Here is a 17,181-nt window from a genome sequence, read left to right as displayed (position 1 = left end):
TTTTTTTTATTTTCCCTCCTCCCTCAGATCAGCAGTGCGGTATTTATCCAGATCCTCTGTATAACTTTCCCTCTGCAGTAGTGCGAGACTCTCTTTGTAGGAGTCTGACGGTTCGTATTGTCGTGCCTGCATGCGTGCACGCCTGTGGGAGACAAGTGCGTGTCGTGTGCGCATGACATTCTCCACATCTTCCCACGCACTTCCCACGAGTTGCTGCAGTCGTGCCTGATCGGTGTGTAGTGCAAAGTGAATATCTTCATAGAGACGAGACTTTGTTTCCCGCTCCTGCTGCAGCGATGCCGGGAGTATCGTCTCATCATAATTATTATCATCATCATAATTATTACTATCACCTCTACTTCTATCTCTTCTGTTATGGGTTTCGCTATAATGATGACTCCCTCCTGACTGTACATCTTCCCTATTCCATCCTGTTTCTTCTGTGTTTGGGTGATCACGGGCGTGGTGTTCGGCAATGCGGCGAATACTACTCGATCGATGTTGGAACTGTTGACATAATCTTTCTGTAAGAGCGCCGTGTTCATCTCTTAATTGGGCGAGGGCGGGTGGCAGCGATGTGGAGAGGGATGTGCCTTGTTTCTTCTTACCGAACTCCACAGATCGCATTAGACGAGAACGGATAATACTATTGGGATTGGGACTATTCGTATGATTAGGGTTCTTTTCACGGTTCCGTCGGGGAGTTGACAATCCCGTTTCTTCCTCTTTTTCATTTTCATTATTATCATCATTATCACTATCATCACTGATAGAAGAAGATGATGAAGATTGACACGGCTCATCGTCCAGTACTTCTAATAACGGGCAACACTCCATGATACGACGTCTGTACGCCTCTCGCTTCTCAACATGAGTAATAGTATTATTAGCATTAGTATCAGTATTAACATTATCACTAGTAGTATTGGTAGTACTATCTACAGCAGTAACAAAAGCAGTCGTATTCGTATTTGTATGTGCCCCAGCACTATCATTATCATTATCCACATCACCAACAGCATTAGCAGTAGTAGTAATAGTAGCAGCAGGAGGAACACAAGGATTCCCGAGAAGTGCGAGATATCGCAGTGTGTCTGTTGGGAGATCCTGCAGTGGATCAATGATAGCAATATCATTATAACGGGCATCCACAAACGTCAGTGCGGGCATCTCAGCAAGTGGCCGTAGTGTCTGCACCTTATTGTGATGCACAACGAGTACGGAGAGATGCTGCAGTAGTGTAATCCCGTCAAGATCAGTAATGTGATTATGCTGCATGTATAAATGGGTGAGATTGAGAAAACACTCCACGGCTGTTGTGTTTCGCAGTTCACGTCCATCCACGTGTAGTTGTGTGGTACTCAGTACGGCATCGGCAATGCTGTCAGTGCCGCCCACACGTCCCTCGCGTGGTAAAAGTTGTTGTAACGTACACATGGATCCACTATGGAGTCGTGTGGACATTGTGGTACTTTTATGTCGTTTGTTATACTTGTTATTCATATCCTTATTGAGATGATCGGGGATTTGTGGTGGGGATTCGAGTTCGTCTGGGAGATCTAGGCGACTTAAGGCGTCAATCTCTGCAGGTGTAAACTCTGAGATATCATGGCGTAATAGAATCACATTATCATTCATATCATTACTATAACTATTAATACCGTTGTTGTTTTTGTTACTATCACTATTGTTGTTGTTGTGTTTGGGATCCTTAGCGGCTTTACAGCCAAATATAGCGGCGTACATTAAATACACACAGACAAACAGATACAGACACTCTCCACCAAGCACTCACACCGGATATCAAGGATATCAATATCCAAGTACATATATATATATATATATATATATATATATATTCCTTTCAGTACCACACCTTATTTTTTTCTGTGTGTGTAGCTGTACTTTATTATTTTCTCCCCCACAGCGACGGACTCCGTTTGTTTGGATAACTAATACCACATCCAACAAACTCCCCTTTAGAAATAAATAAAAAAGGAAAGGACTAGATTATGAATGTAAGACAATATAAAGTAAATAACAATAACAATAAAAAACAATCATAACAATCATAAAAATAACAATTATACTAGTCGCAACACCACAAAAAAAGGAAAAAAAGATGAATTGACTAGAGTGTAACTATTCATGCATTTCTTCACCTTTCTTTTGGCTCAATTGCGAAAAATAACAAAGTTTCATATCCACTTTACGTTTTAAAGGGAGAGACCCCAATAATAATAATAATAATAATAATAATAATAATAATAATAATAACAATAATAGTAATATATGGCCATACCTTGATGGACCACACATTATTCCCTTCTTTTCCCTTCCTGGTTAAATTTTATCCATTTCTTTTACATTTCAACCATAATCGAAGAACGTGTGCACCAAAAAAAATTTATTCTCTACCATCTATCCAATGCATTTGATAAGACTACAAGAATAAAAAAACAATAGGGACGGCACGAGTGGGGAAAGAAGAAAGAAAAGAAAAACAAGAAACCCCCTTTTTTCCCTTACATTCTCTCCGAAGCCTCGACTATCTTTTGCATTTCATGAATCTTCATTTTTATGCATTCTCTAATGAAGGAATAGAAGCATAACACATCAGGTTCCTCTTTTTTTCTTCTATTTAGTTATTCTTATCACTGTTGACTGTATTCCTCTCTCTATCTCTCTACTCCTCAGTGAATGATGAAGTAAAGACATCAGTATCACTCCTTCTATTCACTTCTCGCACCTCTCCTCATGGAAACAGAGAAAAAAAGAAATAATAAGAGAAAGAATGACAAGACAACAGAAAGAGATCAACCTAAACGCCAATGAAGAGTCAATTGAGAAATAATAATAATAATAATAATAATAATAATAATAATAATAATAATAATAAGAATAACAATAACAAAATACGGAATAAAAATCAAAAACAGTAAAAATAAGAAGAATGCCTGTCAAATGGCAGATGGGGTCCACTGAAGATGAGAAAAAGAAAAAAAAAGCAGGTAAATTTAGATAATTAAAAGAAGTAATAAACACCCATCGTATATAAATATAAATATAAATATAAATATATTTCTTGATACGTACAGGACGAGTGAACTGAGGATTCAATTCTCGCCCACGATGGAGTTATCAAAATGAATGTACGGAGTAGAAGAAGTTCAATGGCAGCAGCATTAACTGCGTTGCTTCACTCACATATGAAAAGTATAAACAAAAATTACATACAAAAAAAGACTCCAGTTTGAGTGTCCGGACACTACAGAACCTCCGGAAGAGGCGAAAAACAAAAAGAAATAAACAACCGTATGAATGGAGAATACTATAAAAAACAAAGGAAAAAGGGGGCTTTCTCTCAATGTGCGTGCAGACAACTCAATAGAGTCGCCACTATTAGCATCGTCATTGAACAAAGCTATATCGGTTTTCCCTTTACCCATGCGATCATCTCATCTTCTTGCAGACCCTCAATAAATAAATAAATAAATATATATATGTATTCCTTTTTCTATATATAATGTATGATTATTTTATTACCACATATATGGGTCAAATAACTTCCACACGTGATTTTTTTCTTTCTTTGTTTCTTTTAAGAGATTGCAGAGAGAACCGTCGCATCTTGCCAACAGGTAGGGGGAAAAAACACCGCACATTATCATTTTTCTCGATTCATCCACATAAATCTTCTCGAACAGGGCAAGTTGTTTAGATGACTCACACACAATCCATTCCTATCTGCCTTTCGGGGGAATTGTATGAAAAGTCACTTTTTTTTCTTGTTTTCTTTTGAACAAGTACATTGTAACAAAAGTATAGTAGAAACCCCCACCCCCTTTTTTTTTTCTCAGTGTCGACACAAATAGAAAAACATCTGGAAAAGATATATAACGGTAAAAATATAAAATATTTCCTACTTCACTTTTTTTCTCGCCTTTCCGTTTTCGTCTGGGATCCCCAATTTAATCATTGTTTTCTCTTCTTGTTATCTTTTATCGGTCCTCACTTTGTTACGGATATCACTATACAAGAGAGTAAACACAGAAGCTGGCATTCAGTACATAAATTAGAAAAAAATGTAAAAACAAAAACAATGAGAAAAAAAGTAGTGATTATAACAAAAAATTGCTTTATATACCATTATGTATCATTTCGTAGGTTTTTCGTACTCCATTTTGGTTGAATGCTAGATGTGTCTACTCAATCCGTTTACACTACGGAGGCCAAGAAATTTTTTTCTTTTTCTTTTTTTTCTTGAACACATATGCATGTGCAAGGTTCGATCATTCTTTTCGCAACCTGAGAAAAAAAAAGCAAGAAAAGCAAGCGAAAAAAAAAAAAATCGTTTAATAAAGCACTGCACAAACAAACAAACATAGTAGCAGTACTACTCACTTCTTCTTCTTCCTATTTTGCCTTCTCTCTGATATCCCACAGAGCTCAATCCCCATTCCCTTCTTCTTCTGCTCCCATAAGATATATATTTCCTTTTTGTTTTTTTATTTCATTCTTAGGGCATATTCCGCCGGTTATCCTCCCCCTGTTCCTGCTCCTCCTGCTCCTCCTGCGGCTCTGCCTCCCACTCGTCTGCCCCTTCACTGATGCGCAGAAAGACCTGCTCGATGCTTGTCTGCGAAACGGCGTAGTCGGCGATGCCCACATCCTCGCGGTGCCGCTCGAGTTCCCCAAACGCCTCCGACAGCCGCGTGCCGGCGGGGAGGGCGTACGTGTAGCGATGCCCCCGCACCTCATCCAACTGCGCGGTGGGGAAACTCCGCTCAATGAAGGCCTCCACCTCCCCGCGTGGGACATTCTCATGTGTGCGAATTGTCATTTCAAACCCACTGCCGTACCTATTCTTCAGGTGTGTCTTAGTGCCGATGCAGCGCAGGGTGCCGTCGACCATGATGGCCACACGGTGGGCGAGGGCCTCCACTTCCTCCAAGTGATGAGTTGTCAGGACGACGGCGCAGTTATTCGTGATGGACTGCACAGCCGTCCAGAGACCACGACGGGCCACAGGGTCCATTCCAGCGGAGGGTTCATCTAAAAAGACAACACGCGGGCCGCCAATTAACGCAAGCGCAACCGACAACTTACGGCGATTACCGCCACTCAGCGCCACCGCACGGGTCTTGGCATAAGATGTGAGTTCACACAACTGCATGAGTTCCTCCACCACCGTTGTGCGTTGGGATGGAATAACTCCACGAATACCAGCGTAGAGTTGGAGATGCTCTCGCACTGTGAGAAGATCAATTAGGGCATCAAACTGTGGGCAGTAGCCAATGCAACGTAATGCCTCACGGGATTCACTTACAGTGTCTTTACCGCAAATAAACGCATGTCCAGAGGTGGGTCCAATCTCTTGACAGAGAATAGAAATGGTGGTAGTCTTTCCCGCACCATTGGTACCAAGGAAGCCAAACACCTCACCAGGCTTTACACCAAAAGTTAGATGACGTACCGCCACTTTGCCGTTACCGTACACCTTGCAAAGATTCACAACACGTACAAGATCTTCTTCACTGCTAGGATCCTCCATTACACGACGACACTCCATCTCCACATCCTCATCTTCTTCTGTGACAATTTCAGTTGCTTGGTGTTTGCGGCGCATGAACATTTCCATCCGCATATGTACTGTTGGGTGATCCACGAAGAGTGTGATTAAAAAGAAGAGTGGTGCCTCTACTGCCATGTAAATAATGGGGTAACCCACAACTTCTAGATCCCAGGGTGAACTGATATTGCTACCCAATCCTTGTTGACCAGCAAGGGAGGCGAGGTTTACAATACCTTCACCAACGCAGTAACTCGGGAAAAGACGACATACCCACCTAAGGGCCGATCCTCCCTCTTGAGTACTTGGGATAATGGTAAGAATGCAAACCAATAATACAAGCAAAAATCCAGTAATAAAATTTCCAAGCATCACCGTGTTCTGTGCAGTTGAGTGTTCTTTGAATAAAAACGAGATAGCGTACGACATGGGAATGCATGAGAGTCCATAAAAAATGAAAAGAACGAAGGTTGGTCCAAAAGTCTCTGATGAAACGTATTCATGTCGTTGAAATATAAGGAATACAATGATTGCCAAAATAATCATGATAAGGTATGAACAAAAATCAAAGAGATAATTAGAAATCCAGTAAATTGAAAGACGTAGTCCTGAAACATTTTGAAGGTGACGAGCTTTGCATTCACGTTCTTTTACCACCCAAGAAACGAAGGTTGATGGTATAAAAGAGAATGGAATCAGAACTAACAATCCCATTAAAAGAGCTTTCATTGTATCACGAAATGCTTCTTGAATTTTAGTTCGTACAAGAGGGAAATTATTCGTCTTGAAAATATCTTCGGCATACCTTGTTAATGAAGATGGTAATGCATTCTTTATCATGGCCCCATAATACCCTACCATACCTACTCCTGGTGCATGTGGTGCAGACATGTTAAAGAAAATAGTTGTAGGTTCAACTTGAGAAGCGCCACAGGCCATGGATGTATATCGATGTAAAGAATGTCCATTATAGTTATCAATAAGGTAATTTGATAAATCAATGGCCGTAGTAATTTCATCGTGAATCACGAGTTTTGCTTCACTTGAAAATGGAACTGAAGTACTGAAAAGATTTGCGCAATTTGCAAGATCAATTTGTACTTGTTCCTCGTACATATTTGAGGAAAGCTGCAGTGATGGACTTGAGGTAAAATTTATCATATTGAGAAGCATTGCAAAGATAATCATAATGACTGGGAATACAATTTGAATACATTGTGTACGTCGATCACGGAGAGAATTCAAACAACGCTTCCACATGGATGACCGGAATTGACACATCATAAGTGTTTTCTCATCTGAAATGCGCTCGGCCTCCCAAATAGAACAGAGCTTCGCTGGACATGGAGTCGGACTATCATTACGGTTGAAATGATCTCTTCCAGTACTCCCGACATTTACAATCGAATTATCATCTGTATGCGTGATTTCTCTGTTATTAATGTTTTCGAGACTACTGAAGCTTTTTTCCTCTTCCATGGGGTTTGAAACACCACTTTCTTTGCCTAGCGGTGCTGGAGGTAGTCCTTCCCCTCCCATATCCTCACCATGGGCGATGCGAAGAAAGATCTCTTCCAGCGTAGTAGCAGAGAGTGTGTATCCCTGTATACCGTAAACTGATCCGGAGTCCTCAATTTTTGCAAGCATCTCGGCAAAGACATGAACAAAGGACATTGGTAAACGAAATGATATTTCTCCTGCAGTACTGCTTAATGTCTCAGCAGAGGAAACATAGGAGTGAATAAGTGAAATAATAGCGTTTCGATCAGCGGTGCTTGTTATAGACATTGTAATATTATATCCAACACCAAGATTGGATTTTAAAAATACGCCACTTCCAGCACATTGTAAACGACCTTTACTCATAATAGCAATTCGATCTCCAAGAAGATCGGCTTCATCCATAAAGTGTGTACTCAAGAGGATTGTTCGACCCCTTGAAACTCTACGAAGTAATTCCCATGTATGACGTCGAGCTCTAACATCCATTCCCGCTGTTGGTTCATCCAAGAAAACAAGATGACTATTACCAACAAATGCAATAGCAACCGATAACTTTCGCTTCTGACCTCCAGATAGTGAAGAAGAGGCATCGTTACGTTTCTCTTGCAGATCCACACCATCAAGCAGATCGTCAATAGCTGCCTTCTGCTCTGAGCCACTCAGTCCCTTAATACCAGAAAAGTATTCCAAATGCTCACGACAGGTGAGATCAGGCCAGAGAATATTATGTTGTGGACAGAAGCCAATTTCTTGTCTCGCTTCCCTCAACTCCTCACGAATAGAATGACCATAGATAAAACAATCCCCACCATCTGGTTTAATCATACCTGTCATCATATTCATGGCTGTTGATTTTCCTGCACCATTGTGACCCAGCAAAACTGAAATTTCATCCTCCACCAGACTTAAATGTAAGTGATCTACTGCCAAAAAGGTTACCTTACCACGTTTAAAGGATTTTGTTAATCCACATATATTTACTGCCGTCTTGTCCTTCTCTTCTTCCGTCAAGGGTTCAAATACACCATTTGGATTTCTGCCATCCTCTTCACTTGTCCACTCTTGTTTTCGTTTACTGAAGTAGGCAATGGGTTGAAGAATACAAAAGAGTGGATGCCGTGGAGTACCCCAATCATTCGGCACAACGGCATCCAAGTAGACCATCAACAATAAATAAAGAATTAAATCAATTACCAACATGACAAATATGAATAGCATGTTTGGTTTATCATGAGGCGTCGCAAAATATTTACTGCTGAAACCAGTTGATAACTCATAGTTAAACAAAATTGAGAGTCCCACTGAAAATGCGGATGGAGACAATACACACATTGCAGACAGGAGCGCATTACTTGCACTACCAATGGCAAAAAGCGGAGCGGCGAGTACAAAATATATAAGTGGAGCTAACGTTGATGAGAGTCGTGCTTTAGAAAATAGTGCCGCAATAAGTCCTGAAAGTGCCACAATTGACATTGAAAACAAAAAGAATATGAAAAAAATCACCAAAAAATCTGATTTCTTCAGATATGTTTTCTTAAGCGCAATAGCAATAATGAGTGAAACCACTAGATATTGTATGGAGGCAAATACAAACCAGACGATGTATTGTACAGATTGTCGAAGTCCCATAATAAGTAATGCTTCCTTTATACGTAACTCTTTATCAAGTACAATACGTTTCGTACATTGTGATACAGGATATAAAAATCCCAACACAACCATAAGAGGAACCATACCTCGAGCTGCAGATAAAAATACACTCTCAGTAAAGGCAATAGTTCCCATAGGGACAACATCTGGTAATGTCGGTGCTTCAAGTTTCAACTCATTCGTAATAAGGTGGTTGTACACCACACTTTGCAAAGTAAGAAAACCAGATTTAATATACTTGGAAGCCGCGCCATCATGACCACCAGAGTAAAATCTGTTCACAGTCCCAGATGTACCTGGTACAGCGGTTGCATTTAAACGTAAAGTAACATCAAAGGAAGGGTTATCGCTATTTGCGTTAACCTTTTCAAGGTGAATTACTCCCCAAGTCCTTACAATATCTTCGTTATCACGCATATATTCATCAATTTTATCGGTACCACTGAAGTAACCATTGAAAACATATTTGAAGAGTGATGTACTTTTATTCAAGTTATCCACCAAGGATTCGGCATATGAATTCTTTGGTGCGACAAACAACCAGCCGGAAGAAAGAATACTCCCCAAAACAGAATGTTGATTCACGATTGATGCTATACCCTTTGCAATCCATTGTAGTTTTACCATATCATCAAAAGATGGAACTGGCATTAAAGCAGTTTCATAACCTCTGAAGAGTGAAACTGCCTCTCTGAAAAGTGTTGACAGTTCTGTCGTTGTCTCAATGCATACACCATTTATTGGTACACCAGCTTCCTTGCCAAAGCAATAACTCTTCGGTCCACCGGCTGCACAAGAAACAAGACCATCAATAGGACCACCAGCTTCGTTATCATTATAGCAGAGTTTTGACAATAGTGTTTTTTGTTTCTCAATTAACATTGCTGTAACTTCATCCCTCACATAGGATTCCCCGTCAACCTCCTTATCTTTTATCACTATGGATAAGATGATGGTTCCGACAATAAATAGAATAGGAATAAGGATCTCCACAATACTGCTCACAGGAGAGCGGAGACGCTGCACGAAACTCAGCTTAAATGTTGCTCGAAACTGCTGACAAAATGTGCCTCCATGCGATTTTCTTACGAGAGAGCTTTCAGACTCCTCGGACAATAAGGGATATCCATTAGGCCCTGGTAAGAATGATGTCCCCGACATGGAGACTTTTGATTTGACTTGTTTTTTTATTTCCTTGTTTGTTTCTTTGTTTCTTTCTCTGTTTCTTTGTTAGCTTTACTTTTGATTTCTTCTTTATTCTTTTTTTTCTTGGTCTGTATATTTTTTCCCTTTTTTTGTTCTTTGCTATTTTGTGTTTGTCTTAATTTTTCTTTCTTCGCGGTAATATCTCTTTCTTTCTGTCGCTTTCAGACTGAAGATATATTATACTAGGTGTGTTGAACTAAATAGCAAGCAATGAAAGAAAAAGAAAAAATCATGAAGAATGAAGAGAGAACACACACACACACGCATGGTTGTACGGATATACGGATATCCGGGCACACATAGATACAAAGAGTTATAGTCCAAAGAGAAATAAAAACTGAAAAAAAAAACAAAAAAAAAAGACAAAGAAATAAAGCAAACAATAAAAAGAAAAAAGAAAAGAATCAGTAAACACAGAGATACTGTTATCAATCATCACTCCCCGTAGAAGCGATTAAATGTCAATAACACCAGTAACGGCCAAACATGTTCTCGAAGTACAGATGTCATGGGAAGTGCACGCACAACAGCTACAAGTGCTTCAATAGCATTCTGTGTTCTAGACGTAATGTGTTTAAGTGGCAGATTCGCCGGGTCTAACGCTATAGTAAGCAACAGCGTGATGGATTCACGAATGGGTGCAGACTCCGGTAATGGCTTCATGGCATCTGAGTGCATTCGTACTGGGAAACACACACAGAGTAAACGTAGAATACGACTGTCTAATCGTTGGCACAATGTAATACATGAGTTTGTTGTTCTGTCCATTTGCGTTAACTCCTCCTCCATCGCGCGTGCGGCGCTGCTTACAATGTTTTGTGTGAAACTAAGCAGTGAATCCACGGCGAAGGAAAGTTCGAAGTACGCACTGCCAAGTCCTCTAGTAATACGATCAGCGTGTGTTTTCCCCTGTTGTGTCGTTCCAAGCGCTGTCATAATGTGATAAGTGTCAACGTCTCTTCGCTGCAGTCGTTTTCGCTGTTCTCGTAATGATATCTGGGCATAATGCAGTGAACACAAGTAACCAAAGCAGTAACTCCAATAGTTCCGTGTTCGAAACTGCAGTTCCTCTGTTGGTGTAGAATTATATTTCTCCTTCTTTTCTTGTTGTTGTTCTAATCTACGTCGTCGATTCTTCCAGAAGTAGGAGGCGTACCTCTCCTGAATACTCCCTGCATTCCCCCATCCCACACATAGATCGGATGGAAGTAATATAAGTGCAATATCCCATGGAAATGTAAAGATCAATTCAAAGGAGGCAAAAGTACGTAGCATTTCAAAAGGATGTCCTTCATTCGTGTTTTGTGAAGATTGTGACTCTATCTTTGGTCTAACAGCAAGACGAACAAATGGAGCCAACGGGTTTCCACGAAGTGCATCTGCAAAGGTATTAGATATAAAGGTTGAGGCAGTTCCAGTATATGTGTATTCGGCAGCATCTCGTCTAAACCACCAGTGAGGTTCGAGTAAGAGACGATGTAGGAATGTATACACGATGCGTTCACCATCTCTACAGAGGGCGACATCAATAACTAATTTAACGGCCTCACGAAAGGTCACACTATGTGATATTAATACACGCTCAGGAGTAACAACAATATTCTTGCTCAAATGACGTAGACTACTATCATTATTACTCATTTCACCCCTTAACCGGTGCTGAACATCTCGTAGTGAAAACCTCATAGCGTTATCTTCCCCATTCATACTCGCCTCTAACTCCATATCTAGCAGTTCATTATTATCACTATTATCGCTATTACTACTATTATTATTACCCATAATTTTATCAACATCGTTATTGTCTACAGTGTAATATCCACCCATACGCTGACGAGCAACCGCAGTCGACAGTAATTCCACAAGACGCCTTTCATGTAAGCGTTGTACCACCTGTCCTATAGGAACTAGCAAACTCACTGTAACCCATCTTGCGGCAGGCAAAGAAGTATGCAGCCATAACTCCCTAAATGAAACTTCCTTTAATTCACTACTGTCTAAAAGTAAGATGTCATGATGTGTTTTATTATCATCCACCTGCAATGCCCAATTGTTACCTTTGGATTGTGAGGAAGTAATACCGTATTCAGCATTACTACAGAGTACAAGTGGTAAGACAACGTTTGTAAATCGATTTGGTAATCCTTCTTTTTCGTTTTTTTCTTCTTGTTCTTGTAAAAAATGCCATGATTGCCATTCATTTAACGTTGTACGCCATAATTCTTCTTTATTAGACTTTTCAATAATACCACTTTGTTGATTCCCTGATCGTTTGCGACACCAACCCACAAGTGTTTTTTGTCGTGCAAAGGCTACAAAACTACGAAGAATAAAACTTCGCGAAGAAAGCATAGATGCAAATGCTGCTCGACTTCTAGAACGATTTTCACACCGTTGTCGTTTACTTTCCTTACTGTGTTCATGCAATTCCACACCTTCGTATCCAACACATAATAAAACAAGCGAAAGGATGTCAGTAGGAAGAGTTAATTCTTTTCGATCCCAATGACTGCCTTCACTAACCCGTATATGAGAAAAAGAGAGACGAAAAATACGAGGAATTTTTGAACACCATGTATTCGCATCAATATGCGTTACAAATCCAAAAATAGCGGAGGTCACTAATAATACATAGGGCCAACTACAATAAATTAGTAAAACCATATAGAAACGGTAAAGATCCATGGTATTACTATCCTGCATAATACTCATTCGTACAATGAGGTAATCTATAAGTCCTGTAGCCCGAGTAACCGTGTCTACATTACTTTTTCCACTACTTGAATTCTTTCTGGGATGTGGCTCATCCGTAATATTACAGGCGTCCTCCATTAAAAGAATACAGCGCCTTATGGGTAGCAGAACCTTGTCTACCGTTTGCAACATATCATTTTGTATAATATTTGTAGAACCTTTAGAGGCTAATTCTTCCTGAAGCTGTAGAGCCCAACTTGTAATACTATGTAGGAATAAACGCACAATAGCACCAAAACGAGAAAGAACAAGAGATGCTGCTAACATCAGTCCATCATCGCCTGTGCAGGTCTCTCCATAATTACTAAAGGTATCTTCTGAAATTCCAATATCATCTCTAGAGAGAGATGCTGCAAGTTTGTGCAGTTGCCAATAGGCCTGAGCCACAAGGTTTGCAGCAGTGAGAATTCGTTCTACAAGTGTACGAACATTAAAAGGCACATCATTTTCCCATGATTTTTGTGTTATGACAACTTTACGGCGTGACCACTCCGGAGGTCTGCTCTTCTCTTCGATAATGGAGGTTTCAAAACACTCATTAGGGGACTGGCGTAAAGCACAGAGAGCATCAAATATAATATGATCTATAGTAGCATCACTTCCATTATTCGCCTTCAACTCACGTCTACTATTCTCCCCATTATTATTATTATTATTATTATTATTATTATTATTATTATCACCTCGTCTAACAACAGCAGCAGCGGCGACGGTGGGAATTACATGTAATGGTTTCGCTAAAAATGCCGCCGTGCTCTCCGCATCACGTCCCCGTCGCATGGCATTTCTTCGCTCCTGCCGCACGTATTGTGCGGAGTGGCGTTGATGAAGTTTCAGTCTTGCCTTTCCACGCAGTGGAGATCTGCAGGCGGCGCGCCAGTAGTTTGTGGAGTCCTGATCACTTGCGGTGTCGCTGTCGTGTGCACTACTGCCACTACTGCCGCCATTGCAGGCCTCGTAGTACTCCTGCAGAGAGGCATCGGGGCGATAGACACAACCCGCCGCCCGGTTCATATTATTATTATTATCATTAAGTAAGAGAAACGGCACTTCTATATATAAATAAGCGTATAAGAATATATATATATATATATATATATATATAAGTGTGTGCCTTTATTGAAGTGAAGGAGTAGAGAGGAATCGACAGACAGACAGAGAGAGAGAGAGCAAGAAGGAGAAAGAAAGAAAAAGAGATAAATCTTGGGCAAGTATACAGACACATACATAAATGCGAGCACACACACACTCTTTCTCTTTCTCTCACGTAATATAGGAGAGAGTGACATACCGATAACAAATGAAAAAGAAGGAAATAAAACGATGAGAAAAATTTTAAGTAATACTCGATCAAATACAGTAGCGCCAGCCTACTTACGCTATTTTTGCTGAAGTTTTGTAAACAAACCGAAAAAAAAATAACAGAAAAGACATGAAGCTAGTCCCTTCAAACAATGCCAGAAAAAAAAAATCAAGAATGAAAAGCAACGTGAAGATATCAAGGGAGGAAACTGGGAAACGAAGGGAAAAAAGAAAAAAAAGAGGAAAGGGAAAGAGGAGAAAAGTTGAAAAGGAGATTCAAAATAAGGCCAATATTTAGCTCTCAGTGAAGCCAGCAATGACTATGAAGAATTCACACATACTAAGATAATCAGACACATTGGTACAAATAAAAAAAAAAAAACGAAAAAATTTTACCTCTACTTAAAATCCCTCCCCGTACAGCCGACCAATCAATAGGAGTGGGACCCACAACAAAAAAAAAAGAAAGATAAACGCAATAAAACATAAACAACAACAACAAAAAAAAAAAACACAAAACCAAAATGAAAACGAGAAACAGAGAGAGATAGAAGGGAGGGTTTTAGTCTTCGGTTTCTGTGCCTGCAAATGCTGTTGCGTGTTCAATATTTCTATTTTGGCTTAAAGAAGGACGATGTGAAGATAATATTGAGCTGCGTCGTGGTGAAGCACTGACAGATTCTCTTGGACAATTGGAAAAAATACCATCATCAAGTAATTCGACATGCGCCGGAGAGCGTGACATAAGAATCTTTATAAATGCCGTACAAAGAGCCTTATCACTGAAACAGATATGAGCCACGAGTCCAGCATTTCCAGTGAGCCGTACCACAAGAAATCTTGGATCTGCTGTAAAATAGCCACACGTAATTCGCTGCACATGATGATACTTTACATCTCCAATCCTAGCATCGTCCCTTATCAACAGTTTAGATTTCTGCTTTATTCCAGCAGCTGCATACACGGCGAGCATATCTTCCGTGCGGGCATACATAATTTTTACAGAATTTTGTCCCATCTGCAGGGAAACGGCGTCCCCTGGAATAAATGGCCCCGGTCGTTCATGTAAATTAAATGGATAATTCTCTTGCGGAAGAGGTAAATGTAATTTCATCAGTGTTACAGATCCTGGAATTAACATACCCAACTCCACTGCCCCAATAGCGCGAATTTCATCCGACTGTAATAATCCTGGCGATCCAATGGATGATCGACGTCGTGGTTCTGCCTGCACGGCGTCACTGTACGCAGTTCCTCTGCTGCTTCCCCGTCCGTGTTCCTCCTGATGTCCACTTTGGCAATCGTGCATGACTGTACGTGATCGATTGGGCAAAGAGGCGACACTGCTCCGGCGTCTATTTTGAAAACCCCCAAATGACTTTACTTGCGTCAGACCTGTGGGTCGATTTAATTCAACGGCAGAATTTTGTCGACGTTGTTCCGACCGCATGAGAAACTATTATTATTTATTCTTGTTATTACTATATAATGAAACGAAATGAATATCTGTATATTGATCTTGCGAGCGTGCCTGGTTGTATCTGAAAGCGAAACGCAAATTAAAGCAATTCTGAGGTCCCCCCAAAAAGGAGGGGGAGAAGCAAACAAATAATAACAATAATAATAATAATAATAATAATAATAAGAGAGAAATAAAGAAAACAATGAAGAACAATTAGTTCCTCCTAGTGGGTTCACAACATATAGTTAAGGAAAAACGGAAGCAAGCACACACACACAGACACGTTTTCAGAAAAAAATTCTGCAACGAGAAGAAAAAGCAAAGTAAAATAAAACTATGCAGCGAAAAAACACACGCACAGGCACACATCATTGGAGGCATAAGAGCAAAAACCCAAACAGGGAGAACACACCCTCACTCATTCGCCCAGAAAAAAAAACAAACAAACAAACATCATTGGAAATATAAGAACGAAAAACCAAATAGAGAAAATACATTTTCACACGTCTTGACTTAGAACAATACGTCTTAGTGTACGATATCCTGATTTGGATTGATCATAATCTTTTTCTCAGTTCCACTTTATGTTTCTTTCATTTCATGTTGCTTCTCTTTTGTTTTTTCTTGGCTTCTTACTTAAATTTTTTATAACAAAGAAAGAGAGACCATGAGAAATTTTTCAAAATCAAATGTCACCTTGCCGTCTGCGTTTACATTTTCACTGAAAGCATTAGATAAATTTGTCAAAAAGATGGAAATCTCTATATAGTCATCAAGACCAAGACTTCCCCGTTTCAGACGATCAAACTTGCGCATCATTACTTGAAATGCAGAATCACTTAAGATGTATCCATTTTCTTTTAGCGCCACTCGCACTTCATCGCCGCTTAGACGTCCGTCACCACTTGTGTCTCGGCGACGAAATGCTGCTCCCATGTATTGAATGTATTCGAGTAACATTTGAAACTCGTTAAAAAAAATTTCTCCATCATAATCCATATCATACATAAGCAGTAATCTTTCAGTTGTAGCATAGCTAAACCTCATACCAGATGCGTTTAGGGCGTTATTAAGCTCTGCCACCCCTATTTTCCCTCTGTTCATACGATCAACCGCCCGAAACTGCCGCATCGTCTCCGCGTCCATAATCGGTTTCACTGTTGGCGGTTGTTGTGATGGTTGTGGTTGTGGTTGTGGGTAGAGTATTGGTTGTTGTGGTTGTGGGTGCATTGTTTGTGTTTGTGGATACATTGTTGGCATCGATATTGGTATTGGTGGTTGTTGTGGTTGTTGAGGATACCATGGGTATGGCGGTGCGTAGGCCATCGTTGGGGGAACACAATATATATATATATATATATAGAGGAGAAACAAACACAAAACAAGCACAGGAAAAAAAGAAGAAATATATACAAATAAATAGATAAGGAAAATCTAGTAGAAGAGTAGAAGAGTAGAAGAAAGGAGGGAGCGTTAGAAATAAGAGTAAGCAAACTATTATGACGGAATGTGCGTTAAGAAGGGGGAGAACACAAAAACAACGAAAAAAAAAAACACGAAAAAGGGACTTCATATCATACTTTGCAGGAATTTTCACGTTTATGCGTTTGATATTCGAGCACAAAGCTTCCCAACGGAGTCTGACAAACCACAGTCCGTTTGTTTATTTTTTTGTGTGCGGGAGGGGGATAAAAAAACAAAAAGGAGTGGAAAACGTATGTGGGTGTGT

The 17,181-nt window shown here is 40.0% G+C and overlaps 5 protein-coding genes across 5 annotated transcripts; all 5 read right to left on the bottom strand.

Moving 5' to 3' along the window:
• Positions 1 to 6: 6 nt before the first annotated feature.
• On the bottom strand, positions 7 to 1,746 carry LSM04_006249 (uncharacterized protein; the record flags this gene model as incomplete). The annotated part of the gene is made up of 1 exon (XM_067338343.1): positions 7 to 1,746. One exon carries the CDS (start codon positions 1,744 to 1,746, stop codon positions 7 to 9), a length of 1,740 nt encoding a protein of 579 aa, XP_067193759.1.
• Positions 1,747 to 4,519: 2,773 nt separating this feature from the next.
• Positions 4,520 to 9,889, bottom strand: LSM04_006580 (ABC transporter-like; the record flags this gene model as incomplete). The annotated part of the gene is made up of 1 exon (XM_067338342.1): positions 4,520 to 9,889. One exon carries the CDS (start codon positions 9,887 to 9,889, stop codon positions 4,520 to 4,522), a length of 5,370 nt encoding a protein of 1,789 aa, XP_067193764.1.
• Positions 9,890 to 10,369: 480 nt separating this feature from the next.
• Positions 10,370 to 13,702, bottom strand: LSM04_002624 (uncharacterized protein; the record flags this gene model as incomplete). Its single annotated transcript, XM_067338341.1, has 1 exon — positions 10,370 to 13,702. One exon carries the CDS (start codon positions 13,700 to 13,702, stop codon positions 10,370 to 10,372), a length of 3,333 nt encoding a protein of 1,110 aa, XP_067193692.1.
• Positions 13,703 to 14,552: 850 nt separating this feature from the next.
• On the bottom strand, positions 14,553 to 15,440 carry LSM04_000631 (uncharacterized protein; the record flags this gene model as incomplete). The annotated part of the gene is made up of 1 exon (XM_067338339.1): positions 14,553 to 15,440. The coding sequence occupies one exon, from the start codon at positions 15,438 to 15,440 to the stop codon at positions 14,553 to 14,555; it is 888 nt and encodes a 295-aa protein (XP_067193652.1).
• A 657-nt stretch (positions 15,441 to 16,097) lies between these two features.
• Positions 16,098 to 16,778, bottom strand: LSM04_002319 (EF-hand domain; the record flags this gene model as incomplete). Its single annotated transcript, XM_067338338.1, has 1 exon — positions 16,098 to 16,778. One exon carries the CDS (start codon positions 16,776 to 16,778, stop codon positions 16,098 to 16,100), a length of 681 nt encoding a protein of 226 aa, XP_067193682.1.
• Between the last annotated feature and the right edge of the window lie 403 nt (positions 16,779 to 17,181).

This window comes from Trypanosoma melophagium (genome assembly GCF_022059095.1).
Source record: "Trypanosoma melophagium isolate St. Kilda chromosome Unknown ctg15segment0, whole genome shotgun sequence".
NCBI lineage: Eukaryota > Euglenozoa > Kinetoplastea > Trypanosomatida > Trypanosomatidae > Trypanosoma > Trypanosoma melophagium.
This window is presented reverse-complemented; position numbering and strand designations above follow the sequence as displayed.